Source organism: Rhinatrema bivittatum, chromosome 1, assembly GCF_901001135.1.
Source record: "Rhinatrema bivittatum chromosome 1, aRhiBiv1.1, whole genome shotgun sequence".
NCBI lineage: Eukaryota > Metazoa > Chordata > Amphibia > Gymnophiona > Rhinatrematidae > Rhinatrema > Rhinatrema bivittatum.
Genome location: NC_042615.1, coordinates 764,748,268 through 764,765,612, shown reverse-complemented (window position 1 = coordinate 764,765,612; position 17,345 = coordinate 764,748,268). Strand labels below are relative to the sequence as shown.

The window sequence follows — 17,345 nt, the reverse complement described above, 5'->3', positions numbered from 1 at the left end:
CACAGACAAGAAGAACCTAATATGATGCTGTGTACTGCTAAGAAATATGTACTACCTGTTTTTGTAATAGTAAATACATCTGTAGAAGGCATTCTCGCAGATTTAATTTGGATTATCTCTGTCTTACATATAAACGAGTACATTATTCTCAGCAAATTACTTTATCCATTTAAAATATTCATAGCCCTTACCCTGAGAGGCTTTTCCACTGGTAGTACTTGAGAGAGATGCATACAGATTTAGTTTTATTTTTCAGCTTTCTAAAGCTAGCAAGAACCCTTAAGGGTCAAGTTAATTAAAGAAGACTAAGGGGCAGCCATTATGAATTTCCTCTGTTGATCTGGAGGTTATTCAGGGGCTTTGCATTATGCAGGTCACAAGACCGAGCTCCCCACTGCCTTCAAAGTGTGGATTGAAATTCACCTTTAGATGGGTAGCTATAGGATGCCATGCAAAGCAACCCAAGCCCATTCTTCATAGCTAATGGTGGCTAACTTATTTGTATGAGGAGTGATGGACTCCTTTTATGTCCTTGAATCAGCTAGCCTCAGAAGAGGAAGAGCGTGTTTAAAAGAGTGTGTTAAAAAGAACTGGGGGTTTTTTTGGGTTTTTTTTTTGCCAGTGGGCTAAGGGGAAAAAAGCTGTGTGCATCCCAGTGAAACACTGGGAAGCTTGGGGTGTCATGAATTGTCCAGTTTATGATGCTGTACAGCTAAGATACTTTAGAAAGTTCACTATTTCTGCCTGCTTTAGGTCTTTAATATTAGTGCAGTTGAGAATTTAAATGTATTGCTAAAGACAGAAGTTGGTTTGTTATGCGGCATGCATTATATCACAGTTAGAGGCAGTGACACCCATGAAATGTTTAGACTCTGAGGAGAAAAACAGGTTTTAAAATTTATTTTTCAACTTTTTAATGGTCTCTTTCAAAAATATAATAGTTGGGGGGATCAGTGATTGACTATTTGATTTTGCAGTCACTGCCTCTAACTTTAACTGTATGCATGATTTTGGCACTAATATGTCCATAATCAATTCTAACAAAATGGTGGTGGCCCCTGATTGTTGGAGACTTGAGAAGAAAACACTGTATCATCAATAAATGTTTTCAGTTGTAGTGACTACCATTTAGCAGCTGCATTCCACAAGTCTGAAGATCTCATTCTTCCTGCTCAGCCTCTAAAGAATAAACTTTCTCAACCATTATTTGCAGGCAGGTGCAGGGTTGGTCTGCTAAACATGGAGGGTCTGCATTTCTTTTGATTCAGGTGCTGAGTGTTTGGAGGAGTATAGTTCAACAAACGCTGCTGAAATAGTGTTGTGTTTATAGTGCAGGAGACCCAAAAAAAAGTGCCACATTTGGTAATTAATGCACAAGGATTCGGACACTTCATGGTTTTACATAGAGAAGAAGCCAACAGATTTCTTTAACAGAATGGAATAATTTTTAGTGACCTGCTCTACACATCCTTCCATTTTAAGTAAATAGGCAATCTGAGATTCAGCCAGAGAACACACAAGTAGTCACAGTAGTCAAATGATTTATTGTGCAGTTTTCAAAAGCAAAACAGAGTTGGCATTAGTAGCTGTCTGGATCCATTGTTAACTTTGGTTCTGATTGCAATACTTTTAATTATAAGACATTGTGGTATAAATTTTGCTTTCTGAAGCTAGTCCAACTAAAGTTTCTTAGAGTCCAGTCAGATGAATCCAGAACAAGTGGGTTATGCACCTCTACCAGCAGATGGAGACGGAATAAACTGATGTCACAGAATATATATATACCTGCAGTGACTTCAGCCTGCCAGTATTCTCCATCTCTAGCAGATGATGGATGTGCATCTCCCTACTGGGGATTGCTTGATTTTGTAAAAGGAGAATTAAGGATATTACATTGCCCCGCTCTCCTGCGGTGATGACGAAAGGCCCTCTCCCCCAGTTGAGAATTCCTGAGGTGATTTCTGTGGCCTGCATGGGCTTAGCTGCTGAAAAGCAGTGGGTGCAGGAAGCTGAGCATGGCAGTGAGGGCACATGTCATCTCCCCCCACAGCCAGAGACCATCTCTGTACTCAGTCAGGTAAGTTTAAAAAAAAAATAGAATATATGTATTTACAGAGACGTAAAAGGAGGCTTTTGTAGCATAGGTCTTCCTCCTTTTTTTCCTGGTCTCCATGCCCGGCACACCGTTCTGACATTCAGCCCGCTCTGTGGGAGGTCGAGGGACGTTGGCAGCCTGGTGGATTAAGTAGCCTCTGTAGGCTAGGCACCGCTCTGTGTCATTTTCGCTGCGCACCACGTGGTAGGCTACAACAGTATTTCGCATGCTTTTCTTAGTCTGCCTGCTGCAGGATTGTCAGTTCAGCGTGTGTGTCTAGCTGTGCATCCAGGTTGTGCGTCCAGTTTTTGGACGCATAGTTGAGCCTTGTATTCTGCGCATCTGAGATAAGTGGCGCCTTAAGTGGCTGCATGCTTACCTGTGCGCCCAAGTTACATTGTGCGTATACATTGTTTTTACGGCGCTTAGTTTTGGGACGCCTGAGCTCTGCCTCATGAGAGGGCTCGATTGCTGAAACGTGGGGACTCAGTGGCAGTGATTTCCTCCTTGTTTAGGGCTAGAAAGTTCTCCACTTCCTTGGCCTATGTGCAAATTTGGCGAGTGTTTGAGGCCTGGTGTGAGGATCGAGGTGCTCTTCCTCATTTGGCCATGATCCTGCTCATTTTAGAATTTTTGCAGGATGGCTTTATTAAAGGTTTGGCTCTTAATTCCTTAAAGGTACAAGTAGCGGCACTCGCCTTTTTCAGGGGTCAGGTGAATGGTGGCTCTTTGTCGGCTCATCCTGATGTGGTCTCTTTCCTGAAAGGAGTGAAACGTCTTCGTCCTCCCTTGCGGTTTCTAGTACCCTTATGGAATCTAAATTTGGTCTTGGATTTCGTAGTGGGTCCTACATTTAGACCTGTGTGTAGCCTGTCCTTGTGGTTACTGACCTTGAAAGCGATGTTTCTTGTGGCAATTTGTTCTGCGCGGAGATTTTCCAAGCTGCAGGCCTTGCCTGGAGTCTTTCCTCTGGATGGCTCTAGGGGTAATTATAGCTGCAGCACTGTTCCTTATTTATTTATTTTATTTATGAATTTTCCAAAAACATTAGAAGAAAATAACTTGAATTGCAATCAAAGAGACAAGGAAGGAAATAATAATACTCAAAAAGGAAAGCGAAATAGAAATAATAATGTCTCTTATAGTCCGAGTCCTCTAGCAGGATCCATGTCCACAACCTCAGGAAACTTTCTTTCCAATCAATACAGGAAAAGAACTAGCGCATACAGAGACCATAACCAATATAAACAGACTGAGTGCTAGACTCTTATGCTCTATCAGGAGCAATAGAAGAGCTTAAGACAGATGGTGCTTTATCTCGCAAGAAAGAGGAGAGCTGTGAAGGTAAAAAATAAATCTGAAACATTCTGGTATTTAATAATACATGTGCAGGCAAACTGGAGAAGAAAAAAAGCACCCGGCTCTAATACTCTAGACCTAACAGTAAGAACTGCCTCCCTCCAGTGATTCATTGAGTCACCTTTTATTTTGCTCCTCACTGAGCCATCCATTTGGGGATGGACCCTCTTGTTACTTGTAAGTGTTTGTTCCCCCCCCCCCCCCTGAATCTCCCATATCTGTAGTATTCCTCTTTTTATAGTATAATGTGGCCTAGCCACATTATACACTACACTACAATTACATTTTCAGGCTGATCCAGTTATGGTTTTATATCTAAGAGTGTGCAGTTCTGCCTTTCCTGGAGAAATTGGAACTACAAATCTATAGTGCAATGGGGCAAAACCAGAATGGATGAACTCGTCAGGGTTGCCTCGTGTCTGGTAGCCACTCTAGCTACATTAGGGGAGAGGGGGGGGGGGATATCAATGCTGGCAATCATTTGGGGAAAGGGCAGAACAAGTAACAGGAAAGTTATGACATGTATCAATAAAATTATTAGTTTGCTTTCTTACCCTTGGATTTTTGCATTAAAGCTTAGCTGATACACCTTTAGACCAATGCTTCTCAGCCCAGTCCTCAGGGCACACCTAACCAGTCAGGTTTACAGGATAGTCACAATGAATATGCAGGAGCTGTCTGGACAAGGCCTACCTCAGTTAGATTAGCTTCAGAAAATACAAGTTTTGAAAAAGAAATTAACAGTGGATCCAGGTAACTACTAATGCCAGCTCTGTTTTGCTTTTAAAAAAAACAAACACACTAATCATTTGACTACTGTGACTATTTGTGGGTTCTCAAGTTACATCCCAGACGATAGAGAACATGGCCAATCCTAGGTTAGGTCTGTTCTCTAGATTAATTTTCTCAAGCTTTGCTTAACAGACAATATCCAATAAAATAACAAATGTGCTTATAGTTCAGCATCAAAACAAAATTTAAGTCTACCCTGGGTTTAAATCAGCTCTACATTATAACTTCAGCCACATGGTTCCAAAGTAGTGGTCTTACTGGTACCTTATTTTTGACAGCTCTACTTTGATCTGCGATGATGATAAACTTTCCCCCCATGATGCAGATGCATAAAAGTTCATAGTTAAATGTGTGTAGGGAAACTCATTTAGCTAAGATATGAAAATGAAACATTGCATCACCTTAAGAAATGTTCCTTAATAGCAATGTTAACTATCACTTACCAGCCAAGTGGTCCCAATTGAAGAGGTTTTTCTTTTGCTATCACAGGTAATGAACAACCCATGTTGATATTTTCTCTCGCTCTCCCTCTCTCACCAGCTGCAAAATTGGTAGAGGGTTGTTTTAAACAGCGTAGTCTTTACTCTGCAAAATTCAGTTTTGTGCATATCATGCAGAAGAGTGAATTCCTGTAGGACAGAACCAAATACCTCCAGACTAGGCTGAATATCTGCCAAAATTTGCCCATTTCAGATGCTCAGGAATTTTGACTGAATGAAACCTAATCCTACAAATTCATTAACAAAACCTTTTTATCAATTACAGTAGTAGCTTGGCATTTCTTTCAACAAATATGTAGCTGTAGTCATCTGTGACAAGCTCTCTCATTTTACACTCGTGGTCGTTTACTGTGGGTAGCAGTATTCCTGTTAGCACTTACATGCCCGTGATCACATCTAGCAAAATGATGGCAGAATCTGACAACTTTGGATGGGAGAACAGAAAATATAAACAATATGTATATATTGAATTGTAACATGAATTATTGTTTGACAGCCACGTGAACCTGATAGCAGCCTTTGTGCCTCAGCTGTCACAAATACTGAAGAACCAACGGTAATGTGCCTTCTTACACACTGATACAAACAGGTGGAGGGTCTGTTTGAGAAACTTGCGCAACATTGGACATCCTTGGTGAAGATTCTCTCATGCATCATCAGTGCGTTGGTTTAAAGCACCAGTACTAGGGAAATATAAACAACTTCACTGATACAATTTTTTTGTTGCAATTAATTTTTGATTGCTAAGCGGGTACTAGTTCTTAAAAGTTCTGAACACTCCTACTTAGCAATTAATTAGCTATCTAGCTGCTTCGTCTCTATGGCGCTATATAAATGAGGGTGTCACTGTGAATATTCCTTACCAAAACACCATGTAGACATTATACTGCTATGAAACATGAATAGTTCATACTTTATTGCATGAATCTGAGAAGTTGATTTTTGAAAACAAGGATTGTAGGTGTTAATATAAGATGCACACATTATTTTACTAAAGTACTGTACCTGTTTATGAAAAACATATTGTCAAAATGGAAAGGAGACCTGGAAAAGAGACAAAAACGAAGCAGAAGTAGAATCAAGTTGATATTTTAAAGAATTTTCCTGATACTGCTGCTTTAACAGATGCTGCTGGGTAACATCCTATAGATCTGATTTGCATGTCCATGCAGTTAGAGGAGTATTGTTGGATGGGAAAGGGCATTTCAAAGATATTGCATTCCCTTCAGAAGAGCAAATGTTCTTGTTCTGAAAAATTATGATCAAATGCATATCTAGCCAAGTAATTGTTAGGAGTATTTGTCATCAAATTACAATGGTTCAGTTATCTGAGCCGTAAAATGGTTTGGGATTGGCAGCACATAGTTCAAGGTCATGGACTCCCACTTCTTAATACCTCTGCCAATCAGGACATGGGATTCCAAACTCAACTCAACATCGGCTCCATAATCATGAAAAAAAAATTCCTTACCACAGATTTGCCTTGAGCAGTCACAAGTTATTGAATTCCCCCATAGAAACTAAATACTGCATTCTTCCAATAAAGGGAATTGAAATAATGAAATATTTTCCCTAAAATGTAGCAGCAGAGCCTGGTACTTAAAAAAATTTGCCATTTTTAGCACAAGTTCTCGTCCATGTTCATTGGTGATGGGCTTTCTGTTTTCACTATGATAATTTTCAATTTACATTCTTGATCTCAGCACTAACATGTTTGCAATCAAGTCCAACAAATGGTGATGGCCGCTGATTATTTGCGATATGACAATAAAATACAGTTGTCTTTTTAAGCATATTTTATTGTAACATTTAATTATTTAACAGCCAAGTGTTCCTGATAGGAGACGTCGGTCTTCAACTGTCACAGGCGTTGAGGAATCTCCGGTAATATTCTTTCTCACATGTCTACAATCAGGTAGAGGGATTGTCTGAAAAGCTTGAAAGATCTTAGATATGCGCTGATGCATCATTGAGCTAACTGAAAGCAGCATTGCCAGAAGGGAAAACAAGAATAAACCAATTGTCATTTAATATGAAAAAATTGATTAAGATTTCACTGTTTTGGGTGGTTTTATATTTATTTCTACGTAGCTATTGGTCTTTAGAGTTTTGAAAACTTCTCCTACTTATTCATTCCTTCTCTTAGGCCTAAAAGTAAATTAGGGTGCTGCTGTCACACGTTTCGTTAGAGCTCCCTGCGATATCCCACCGATATACATCAAGCTCACAGTCGTTGCCTGAATATAAGAACGGGCTTGGAGAAGGAACTTGAGGCATCGTCATAATATAAGATGCACATTTTATAACAAAAATGAGTACACGTTTATGTAAAAAAAATAAAAATTTAAGATTAAAAAAAAGAAATGGGAACTGGCATCTGAAACCAAAAGGAGTAAAGCAGCAGGACTAAGAAATAGCCAAGTTGATGTTTTGAAGAATCTGGCTAGTGATGCTGTTGAAAGAAATATGCTGGATTACGTCCCAAGTTTCCTGAAATAACTGTACAACTGAAAGACCCTTGTCTGGTGGGGAAGGACATTTCTGGGAAGCTCCACTCCCTTCTGAAGAGTGCGTACCCTTGACTTGAAATGTCATAGCTTTCTCCCCCGACCTAACCCTGCCGTAGGGGAAGTCTCCATAGAATGCAGCCTTATGAAACGATGTGCATAATCTCACCCACCTACAGGTTGGGCAGGTTTCAGACAGGCGATTTTACCTGCGGAAATACCTTTTGAAATGTTCCCTCTGTAACTGTTATATACTGAGAACTGATATGTCCAGGTCATTAAATCCCCTTATTGTCTTGGCAAGTGAGAATGTCAGATTCCAATCCCATCATTGTGACCACGCCTCTCGGGCTAAAAAAAAAAGCCCAATATCATACACTGCACTGTAAGATTTTACACGGTGAAGCCCTGCTCTGAGCCGCCACAAGTTACTGCGTTGTTCACAGTGTCTGGCAGTTATCTACACAGAAATAAAGATCAAAACAAAAAATAATAATGTGATAACGGGCTATTAAAATACATACATTCAGGGATAACTTTCTAACTGCCCGCGCGGATTCAAAAATCCCCATTTACTCTTGACCCGAGGACTTTGCCACAGTTTTCAGAGTGAAAGTATACGCAGTCTTTCGTTTCTAAAATTCTCCCAGAGAAACTACCCGCACACCTGCGGCTAGTTTCCCCCAGGAAAAATACATGCGTGCTTTTAAAAATTCAAAAGGGTGAGCAGGTATATTCACCCATGAGTTTGCCCGCAGACTGAAGCGGGGCGGATTTTAAATACGCCATTTTCTGTGAGTACAGCACTGCTGGACCCAAGGAAAATGGCTTTGAAAATTGCCCTCTTCGGCGCTGGCTTTCAAGGTGTCAACACACGCTTTATCAGATCAAAACAAAATTAAGAGAGCAAGGAGAAATGTTTCCTCAATATACAAGTGAATCGCAGATTCCAATACAGTGAAGGGGATGGCAGTGATGCATTAGCAGAGTGATTAAAAAGACAAGAGACAAAATTGTCTGGTAGTGGTGAGTGAGCGCATGTCTCTAATTCATTTTAATGTTTGTTTTAAATGCCTTATCTTCTTGGATAATTCTGCATTTTCTCTTTAGTATCCTGTTTATAAGATTATTGATGGGGTGGTTTGGTCCTAAAACAGGTTTTTTTTACAAAGGGAATTTGATGGAAGTGTATAAAATGATGCATGGTGTGGAGCTATATAATAGACAACAATTATTTGACAAGTTTGTGAATGATAAATCCATTAACAGTTATGAGCCAGACATGCTGTTTTTAGTTCAGGGAGTGAGCAACATGACATGGATGTTACTATTAACATCTGCTGTGTACTTTTCAAGTGACTTGGGCTAGCCACCGGCAGAGACGGGATGCATGTGAGTACTTTGGAACGTTGGTCTGACCCAGTATGGCACATCTTGTGTTCTCATCTACGCGCGTGTTATAAAATCAGCTCGTCCATGTGCACGCGTCAGGAACGTGCGCACATAAACACCCGCATGGAAGTTTGAAAGTTACTGTCTTAGTACAAATCATAAAAATGTGATCCATATTCTGATATTTGTAAGGCCTAGTCTGGCATTCATTCAATAATATCTTTTCCAGTTTTGCCATAAAAGTTTTGCATATGTGATGCCATCCTAGTTGTCCATAGCAGTAGACATGGTCTGTAAATAGATGATGTTGTTGACGCTGAAGTGGATGTGGGTCAGGATAAATGTAATTAATTTTATAATGTTTTCTGGTGTGTACTAGTGGTCGTAGTCAGACATTTGTAATATGAAATTATGCCATCTGCATGGGGAATGTTGCTGTATCATTCTGATCAGGAGAGTTTCAGCAGTAGCTGTGTAATATTCTTTATCTTTAAACTGTTCAGAATGTCATCATCATCATTGTTTATTTATAGCATGCTTTTCCAGCACAAAGAGTTAGTGTGTTACAATAGAAAATGGATTCACAGTAGGTAATTGGGAATACAAATAGTGTAGATGCATATTTATAAATTAGCACAGATATACTTAAATACACTATAACAGTGAGATGGTATATCTATCAGTGCAAATATCAAACAGATCAAACACACAAATATTTCAGGTGCGTGAAATTGAACATAAAGCATAGTCATGGTTACAATAATTTAGGTTTAGAATAGTATAGACTAAAATTGGTATACCTCTGCAATGTCGTTATTAGCATGATTAAATGTGAGTCAGCTGCCATAGGGAGTGAGTAGCATGCTGCTGCTCCAGAGAGCAGGTAAGTTGTAAAACAAAAAAATGTAGGGTAGTTAGCGGGATTTTAGGTATTGGAGGTAGTTGGGGGCACGCCATGAAGTTAGCAAATAGCTCATTTAAAACAAATCAAAGAAAATTCTTTTTCACTAAGCGCATAGTTAAGCTCTGGAATTCATTTCCAGAGGATGTGGTTACATCAGTTAGTGAAACTGGGTTTAAAAAAAGGTTTGGATAAGTTCCTAGAGGAAAAATCCATAAACTGCTATTAATTAATAAGCAATAGTAGCTTGTGATCTGTCTAATGTTTGGGTACTTGCCAGGTACTTGTGACTTGGATCGGCCACTGTTGAGAGACAGGATACTGGGCTAGATGGACCCTTGGTCTGACCCAGTATGGCATATCTTATGTGTTCAAGCTGTGCTCTTTGTTGTAGTACCAGAGTGTGGTTTAGGGCGTTGGTCAAAGTTCATGATTCTCTCTGCAAGTCGGAAGCTGCTCTGGTTAGCTAAGATGAGATGATCTTGGGCAAGCCTGATCTCAAGTGGCAGAGATTTCCATAGGGTCGGGACAACTCCTACAAAGGTTCTTCCTGAGCCCTATTTCTTCGAGAGCTGGAACCACTAGGCAGGCCTGAGGTAGTAAGCACAGCCGCCAGGGGAGATTGTAAGGAGTGAGTCAGTTCCTGAGGTAGGTAGGTCCTGGTATCTTGTATGAGGCTGTTGTGTTTTGTACTAAGGGTTTGAGAATTCTTTCTGTAGCCAAGAAATTTCCTCTCCAAGCAAGCCAGTGCCAGAAATGGTCGGTCTGCAGGGTTTCCAGGTTTGGGATTTTCAATTGCATATAGAAGGCGCACGTGAAAAAGGGGCATTTTCTTGAAATTCTTTCTAGTAAAGAAAAGTTTTATATAGATTTTCTTCTGTTTTCTGGAAAGCTGTGATTTTTACTGTATGTGTGAACCTCTGTATGTCGTTGTCTAATTTACTGTTTTGCCCAGTTGATCAGATGAAATGAATGTTCTTTCATTGGAATTTGTAATCCAGTGAGCTGGAAGTCTTGTCTTATCTTATGGAAATATTCTTCCAGATTAGAGTAAAGTTGATTGGCAGGATGATGATACCTTTGGTTTGACCGGATGAAGAGAGTGTCCAACCTGAAAGCTAGTCAAGAAATGTAACAAGCAGCCACACTACTTGGATAAAGTTATGAAAGAACAGAAATATAGCATGATGAAAACATAATACCGGCAAAGCATTTTCCCTAGACCCAACAGAGTGACACTTTTGTCCACATCAAAGGGCCATTATATTAAAGTATGTTAAACGGTAGTGCATATATAAATGCATTTTAAAAACAAATCTATCCTTATCGGGGCATGAGAAACAAATTCATGCAAACTAGCATTACCTTTTAGGGCATAAAAAATAAAACATCTTAAAATGCACAAAATCAACACAGACTCAGTACAAAAACACTCAAGGAGGTGTAGTTGCCTTTTTGCTATAATGTCAGCTCTAACTTGCTATCTCTAACATGCTTAAATTAATGCAAAACACATTTGCACTTGATTAACATGATCATTAATGCAAGTTAGCAGACAATGTTTACACACTTTGGGACATTGGCCCCAAAATTTGCATTTTTAGGGTAACAAGTACCAAACTATCATCATCAGTGACAGTCACTCAGGTTTTAGAGAGGTATTGAATTATTGCTGCTGTATTGCTCCTAGGAAAGATGGGATAGATTGGAGGCTATGATATCTTTTATTGGACAAATTAAAGCATTTCATTCATAGATGTTATTATATATGATTTTCAATTCCTTGAAGGTATCCTCCTTCATTTGTCTCTGCAGAAGTATACAGGAGTAACATTTTGTATTCAGAAGCATGGCTTCCATCCAATGCATACTAAAAAGTCAGTAGTCTACAGTCAAATATTCAGTGCCATCACATATCTATTTATTTAAAATTATTTGTATACCGCCTTTACAGTTGCAGATTGGTCAAAACGATTTACAGGTAAAAACATACATAATAGCATAAAATACATAAAATAAGAACAAAAGGTATAATAAAACAAAGTAACAAAAGTAAGAGACATTTTTTAGATTGGCTGGGGAGGGGGTTAATGTGAGAGGTGAAAACTGAAGGCTTTTGAAAACAGATGGGGTTTTTAAACTTTTTTTGAAGTCTTTACAAATTGTTATCTGGCGTAATGAATCTGGTATGGAGCTCCAAAGTAAAATACCAGCGACAGAGAAGGCACATTTCCTGGTTATGTCAAGTCTAACCAGGCAAATGGAGGTGCTTTCAAGAAGAGATTTGTTTTGAGATCGCAATTGTCTATTAGGTTGGTATATACGGAGGGCAGAGAATAGCCAAACAGAAGAGGGATTGTGTATAAGAGAATGAATGATGGATAGGATCTTTTATTGGATCCTGAGGTTGACTGGGAGCCACTGTAAGGAATACAGTATAAGAGTTATATGGTTTTTGCTGGAAGTACCGTAAGGACGCGAGCAGCAGTATTTTGAATTAATTGTGAGAGCCGGAGAGGGGTGTTGGGAAGGCCAAGGTAAGAAGCATTGCAATAGTCTAATCTGAAAAATATCGGAGGAAATCAGGAGGGTGGAGGAGTGGGTGCAGATGTTTAAGCATATGTAATTTATAGAAAGAGTTCTTTACTACGGAATATATATGGGTAGTCGTGGAAAGGTCAGAGTCAAGAGATACTCCAAGGTTTCCGGCTTTTGTTAATAGCGGAATAGAGAAGCCATTGAAGGTTAAGTGAGAGGGAGGGCTGCAGGCTGCCTGGGGGATTGTGGATAAGTGAAAGATTTCTATTTTTGAAGTATTGAGTTTAAGATGATTGTGGGATTGTGGAAATATAAAGACTTACAGAAGGTACAGTGTTGGAGCAGGAGCTGGAATATGAAACAAAGAACTGGATATCATTGGCATAAGTTTTGCACTGTATGCTGAGACCGGCAAGCAGATGCTCAATGAAAAGACAAGAGACGGCTCTCCTTGCTTTACAGAGTCTTCATTCATCAAGGTCACTGTGCCAGGCAAATGGAGAAATGGATCATGTGGAAACTAGCACTAGCAATAAACTTGAGAGATTGATATCATACCCAACGTATATCGGCTTTAGAGTAAAATTTATACCTGTCATGATATATGGAAGACAAACCAAACTGAAGACACTATTCCCATGGAAAATACTTACAGTATAGAGGAAGATTTCTGTGTATCTGTGATATCAATGCTCTGAAACATTTCTTAGGTTCCACAGTACTCAGCAAAAATGAAATTTAAAAACAATTTCAGAGCTATTACTATAAACAACTTCCAAACTTCACATCAAGACACAGGTTTTTATTTATATATTTATCAATTGGTGTTTTAAAAATATATTATGCTTTTTGTGATTGGTCAGCTATTTCATTCAGGTACTGTAGGTATTTCCCTGTCCCCAGAGGGCTTACAGTCTAAGAGCCTGATTCACTAAGACATAACTTTTAAACAGTGGGCGCACACGTGTGTGCATTCATCGGCTCGCACCCAGGGACGCGGCCATTTTATAACACACACGCATATATGTGCGCATGTTATTAAATACCCTGAATGCGCAATATTAAGTGGATGCGTGCAAATGCCACTTCTACCATGTAAGTGGAGGGATTTTAAAAGACATGCACTGACGCCATTACCGGTTTTACCAATTCGTTCTCAGTTCGCCCAGGTAAGGAATAGGACTTCCAGATCTCCTATTTTAATAGGCTCCCTTCTCCCCTGTTAAAACCCAGCTTTATTTGGTAGTTTTTTTGTTTTGCAACTTGTGTGCTGTCCGTAGCAGAAGTAAAGTTACGCAGCAGGGGGACTCCACACTTACACGCACAGGCGTAAATACTATGTGCGCGTAAGTATTTACGTGCAGATTTCAAGATGAAATATAGGAACGCCCATGTCCCGCCCCTTTTGGGAGCTTTTCATTTCTGCGCATAGCAGGAGATACGTGCATACTCAGATGGCTCTTAAAATCCGCTCAGTGTGCGCCAGCCCAACATATATTCGCGTATCTCCCGGTTTTGGCTTGTGTCAGGCTTTTAAAATTCATCTCTTAAGACTTTTCTCCCATTCTGTCTCTATGGGGAAAAATGCTTAGTAAAATAAGGCTCTAAGTTTTTACTTGAGGCAATGCCCAAGGTCACGAGGAGTTGGTAGGATTTGACCACTGCTCTTACATAGTCCAGTCACTCAAGGTCAAGAAGCAGATGCCTCGCAAAAACTGAATCTACCTTCTTTAGCACTATTCCAGGATGAACCATCACAGGTTCACCAGTTACACCTGTGGAACTGCCAAACCCAACCCCCTTGGACTTACTGGTACTGTCAGGATTCATTAAAACCGAATAAGAACGGAAAACCTGGGATCTTCAATACATCTAGCTACTGGATAATAAAACTAATGGACTCAGTCAAGAAGCAGGATTTATGACAACATGGAAGCCTCTGAATTTTCTACAACCATGGACGTGTGCTTTTATTCCCCCCCCCCTCTCCTTCCTCCCCCTCCACAAACCCATTGATATCGATCTCTTGATTGCTGTGTGCAGCTGCCCATGAAAGATGTGCTGCTCTGAGTTCTAAATCTACCTCCTCTCTCCTGAAGGAAGGCGAAGACGGGGGGTGAAAAGCTTGTATATGTCAGCATCTGTGCAAAATGACTTCTTGTTTCAATAGAAGATATAGGAGCCTGCTCTGTGGGTGCTTGAGCACCTCCAATAATAGACAGTTGTCTGGTCTGCTCTCCCGCAATACTTCTTCATTCTCCTCTCTCAAGGGCCGTGGCGCCCTGGATGAATGAAGAGGTGACCCAGGAGCCAGATCACGCAGCTTCTGACATTGCGGGGGAGGATATTTATCTACCCATGGAGCTGGCACCTATGAGCAATAATCACAACCTCCATAGTTTGTTGCTTTTACAGTGACCGCCTTTAACGGTGTTCCTGCTCTCAGCTTTAATGTGTTCACAATCAGTCCCTTTAATGCACAAATTGAATGATAACATTAATTGTCATCTAACATCCAAGTGGCCCAGATAGGAGAGCTCACTCTTCAGCTGTCACAGGTGGTGAAGAATCCCTGCTAATCCATTTTTTTCACACACTACTGCAAACAGGTAAAGGGTTCGTATAAATAACTAGGTCTTTAATGCAGATTCTCTTTTGCTTAGGTGCTTCATCATAGAATTGATTTAAAAGATGGTGTTGAAGTAATTGCAGAGTTGTATTGCATGCATTTTAATATGAAAGAATATATATATATATATATATATATATATATATATATATATATATATATATATATATATATAAATAATATAAAACATTTCAGCACTATGCAATAGATATGATTTTGCCGTAGAATAATTGGTTCATGCAGTTTCTTATATGATGATAGGATAACATGAGAAGTTGGGACCTGTCGAACCTCTTGCATGCCCCTCACCCCTTACATAGTGATTAACAAGTAACCATAGACATAGCAATGGTATACAAGGGCCTCGGCTGTATTCAAAGGATGATAATCACGAGACTCACAGGAGAAACAAAAACCCATTGAAAATTACTTACCCCCCCACACCTTCATACTGGAGAAAAAAGGGCAGCGTTTGGAGCAGGGTTAGGGCAAGCCCGTCCAGCGAAGCACATGCAGGAATGATATTTTGAATTCCCCACATGCTTTGCACCAGCCCAGCATGGGACTTTCAAAGTGAAACCCTATGGGGTTTGAAAATTAGCCTCAGAAATTGCATGGACATGGGAAGCAGGTCAGCTGCACAAAATGGTTCTGATGTTGCTGCGATCTGCAGAGAGGAAGGTTCTAGAGTGTGTGCTCCTAGGAATCTCATTGTCAGCATGATCAAAGTGAGGCTAAATAAATGGACAGTAAGTGCAGCTTGATATCAAATGTATTCGGCTGTGATGGACTGGCCAGTCGCCCTGGCAACCATGCAACAGATTTCAAGTGACAAGGGAACTCATACTTATTTAATGTCGGCCTTTCCAACTGCTTTTTCGAAATTATTTTGGCCTTGAGTGTGGATCTGCAGGTCACATGAAGTGGATGTGGATTTTATCGAGCTTTAGAATTAATTGGCTGGTTATAGAATCTACAGCATTGCAGCGAGTCTGCATGGTGATATCCCGTCACACTGTGGCGCCCAGCCACAGTTTCTATTTCTGCCTGGGAAGGGGGGGGGGGGGGGGGCGGCTAAGCATGTGGTAGGGATTGTGGAGTAAGATATGGACAGACTTTTGTGCAGACTTTTGTGCATCTTTATCAGGGGAGAGGTTGTAAAAGAAAACATCTGCTGTGGCATAGGGAGGGTAATTTTAGAACTGTGGGGGTAAGGGTAATGACTCTGGGGTTGATGTTTAAAAGTAGCGGTCAGCCGTCTGTGTGCGTGCGGTTCCCGGCGTGTGCACTTGGATTATGTAATATACAATGCACCTGATAGTGGAGGAAGTTTGTGTTGCTGTTATCGAGGTGCCACCAGAATTTGAGTACTATTTTTCTGTGGTGAGTGGTAAGGGGAAATGGCCTTTTTCTGCCCTGTAGAGTTTCTATGAGTGGCAGAGTATTGTAGAACTTGAGGTGCCAATTTTATATTGGGATTCTGTCCTGTCCTATATCGATTCCTGACTTCACTCCCATACAGAAGAATTTTTATTGATTGATACTGTTGAGTAACTTTAGTGCTAGTTTTACTAGATGGTTGAAACTGGCCAGGGTTTTCTTTGTTACTGGTTCTAGGGATGCTCAGCACTTTGCGACAATGGTGCAAAATGTTTGAGGCAGTGCCTCTTGCTTTATGAGCAGGGATGTCTTGCATGGAATTTGGTAAGAGGAAGGTATGGAAAAAGCCACTTGTCTCCTGCCAAGATTGAACTAACAGTGCGGTTTCTTTGTCACAGATGAATTTATTGGCAAAAATAAATAATAATATTGAAACACCATGCAAGGGTGTTGGGAGAGAAATATGCACACCAAACATCTCTCCACTTCTCCCTTTTTGTGAAGTGGGCCTGTCTCAAACATCCCTCCTTCCCCATTCCCCGCCAGTCCCTCACACTCTCTGTCTGCTCTTCAGTCCATCCCTACCAGTCTTTCTCCCTTCACCAGTTCTTTCTCTCCACCACTCCATTCCCACCAGTCTCACGCTCTTGCCTTCCACCGGTCCTTTTCTGCTTGTCTTTTTCTCCTTCTACCAGTCCATCTCCACCAATCTGTCTGACTCTCTTCCTCCACAATCCATTCCTGTCAGTCAGTCTCTCTTTCTCCCACTCTGCTATCCCATCCCTCTCTCTCTACCAGTCCATTCTCCTCCCCTAGTCATTCCAGATCCAGCTGTGGAGCTGCCTATAGTTACACTATCGGGCCGATTCAGTATGGTACGCTCGGCCGAGTGCACCATTAGCCCCATTTTGCCACGCGTTTTCGACGTGCTATTTTTACCCCTTATACAGTAAGGGGTAATAGGGCGTCGAAAACGCGCAGCCAACCCCCCCAAAACTAATAGCGCCTGCAACATGCAAATGCATGTTGATGGGCCTATTAGTTATTCCCGCGCGATACAGAAAGTAACGCCTGCCCAAAGGCAGGAGTTAATTTCGGCCGGTACCGGGAAAGTGTACAGAAAAGCAGAAAAAACTGGCAATATGGCCATACGGCGCCGGCCGTATGGCCATTTTGCAATACGGCAATACGATTCGAGTGCAGGAGGTCGCTCCCGGACCCCCGCTGGACTTTTGGCAAGTCTTGTGGGGGT

At 40.7% G+C, this 17,345-nt stretch overlaps 1 protein-coding gene across 10 annotated transcripts in view; it reads left to right on the top strand.

The window, feature by feature from the left end:
• The window catches only part of NEDD4L (NEDD4 like E3 ubiquitin protein ligase), a 907,002-nt gene that overhangs the window by 732,092 nt on the left and 157,565 nt on the right, over positions 1-17,345 (top strand). For 7 of the 10 annotated variants that reach the window (XM_029579603.1, XM_029579595.1, XM_029579588.1 and 4 more), the window contains 2 exons: positions 5,243-5,302; positions 6,571-6,630. The exons of the other annotated variants lie outside the window; for them this stretch is intronic. In XM_029579603.1, coding sequence (XP_029435463.1) covers positions 5,243-5,302; positions 6,571-6,630 — 120 coding nt within the window. The remainder of the gene's footprint in view (positions 1-5,242; positions 5,303-6,570; positions 6,631-17,345) is intronic. 10 annotated transcript variants of the gene reach the window in all.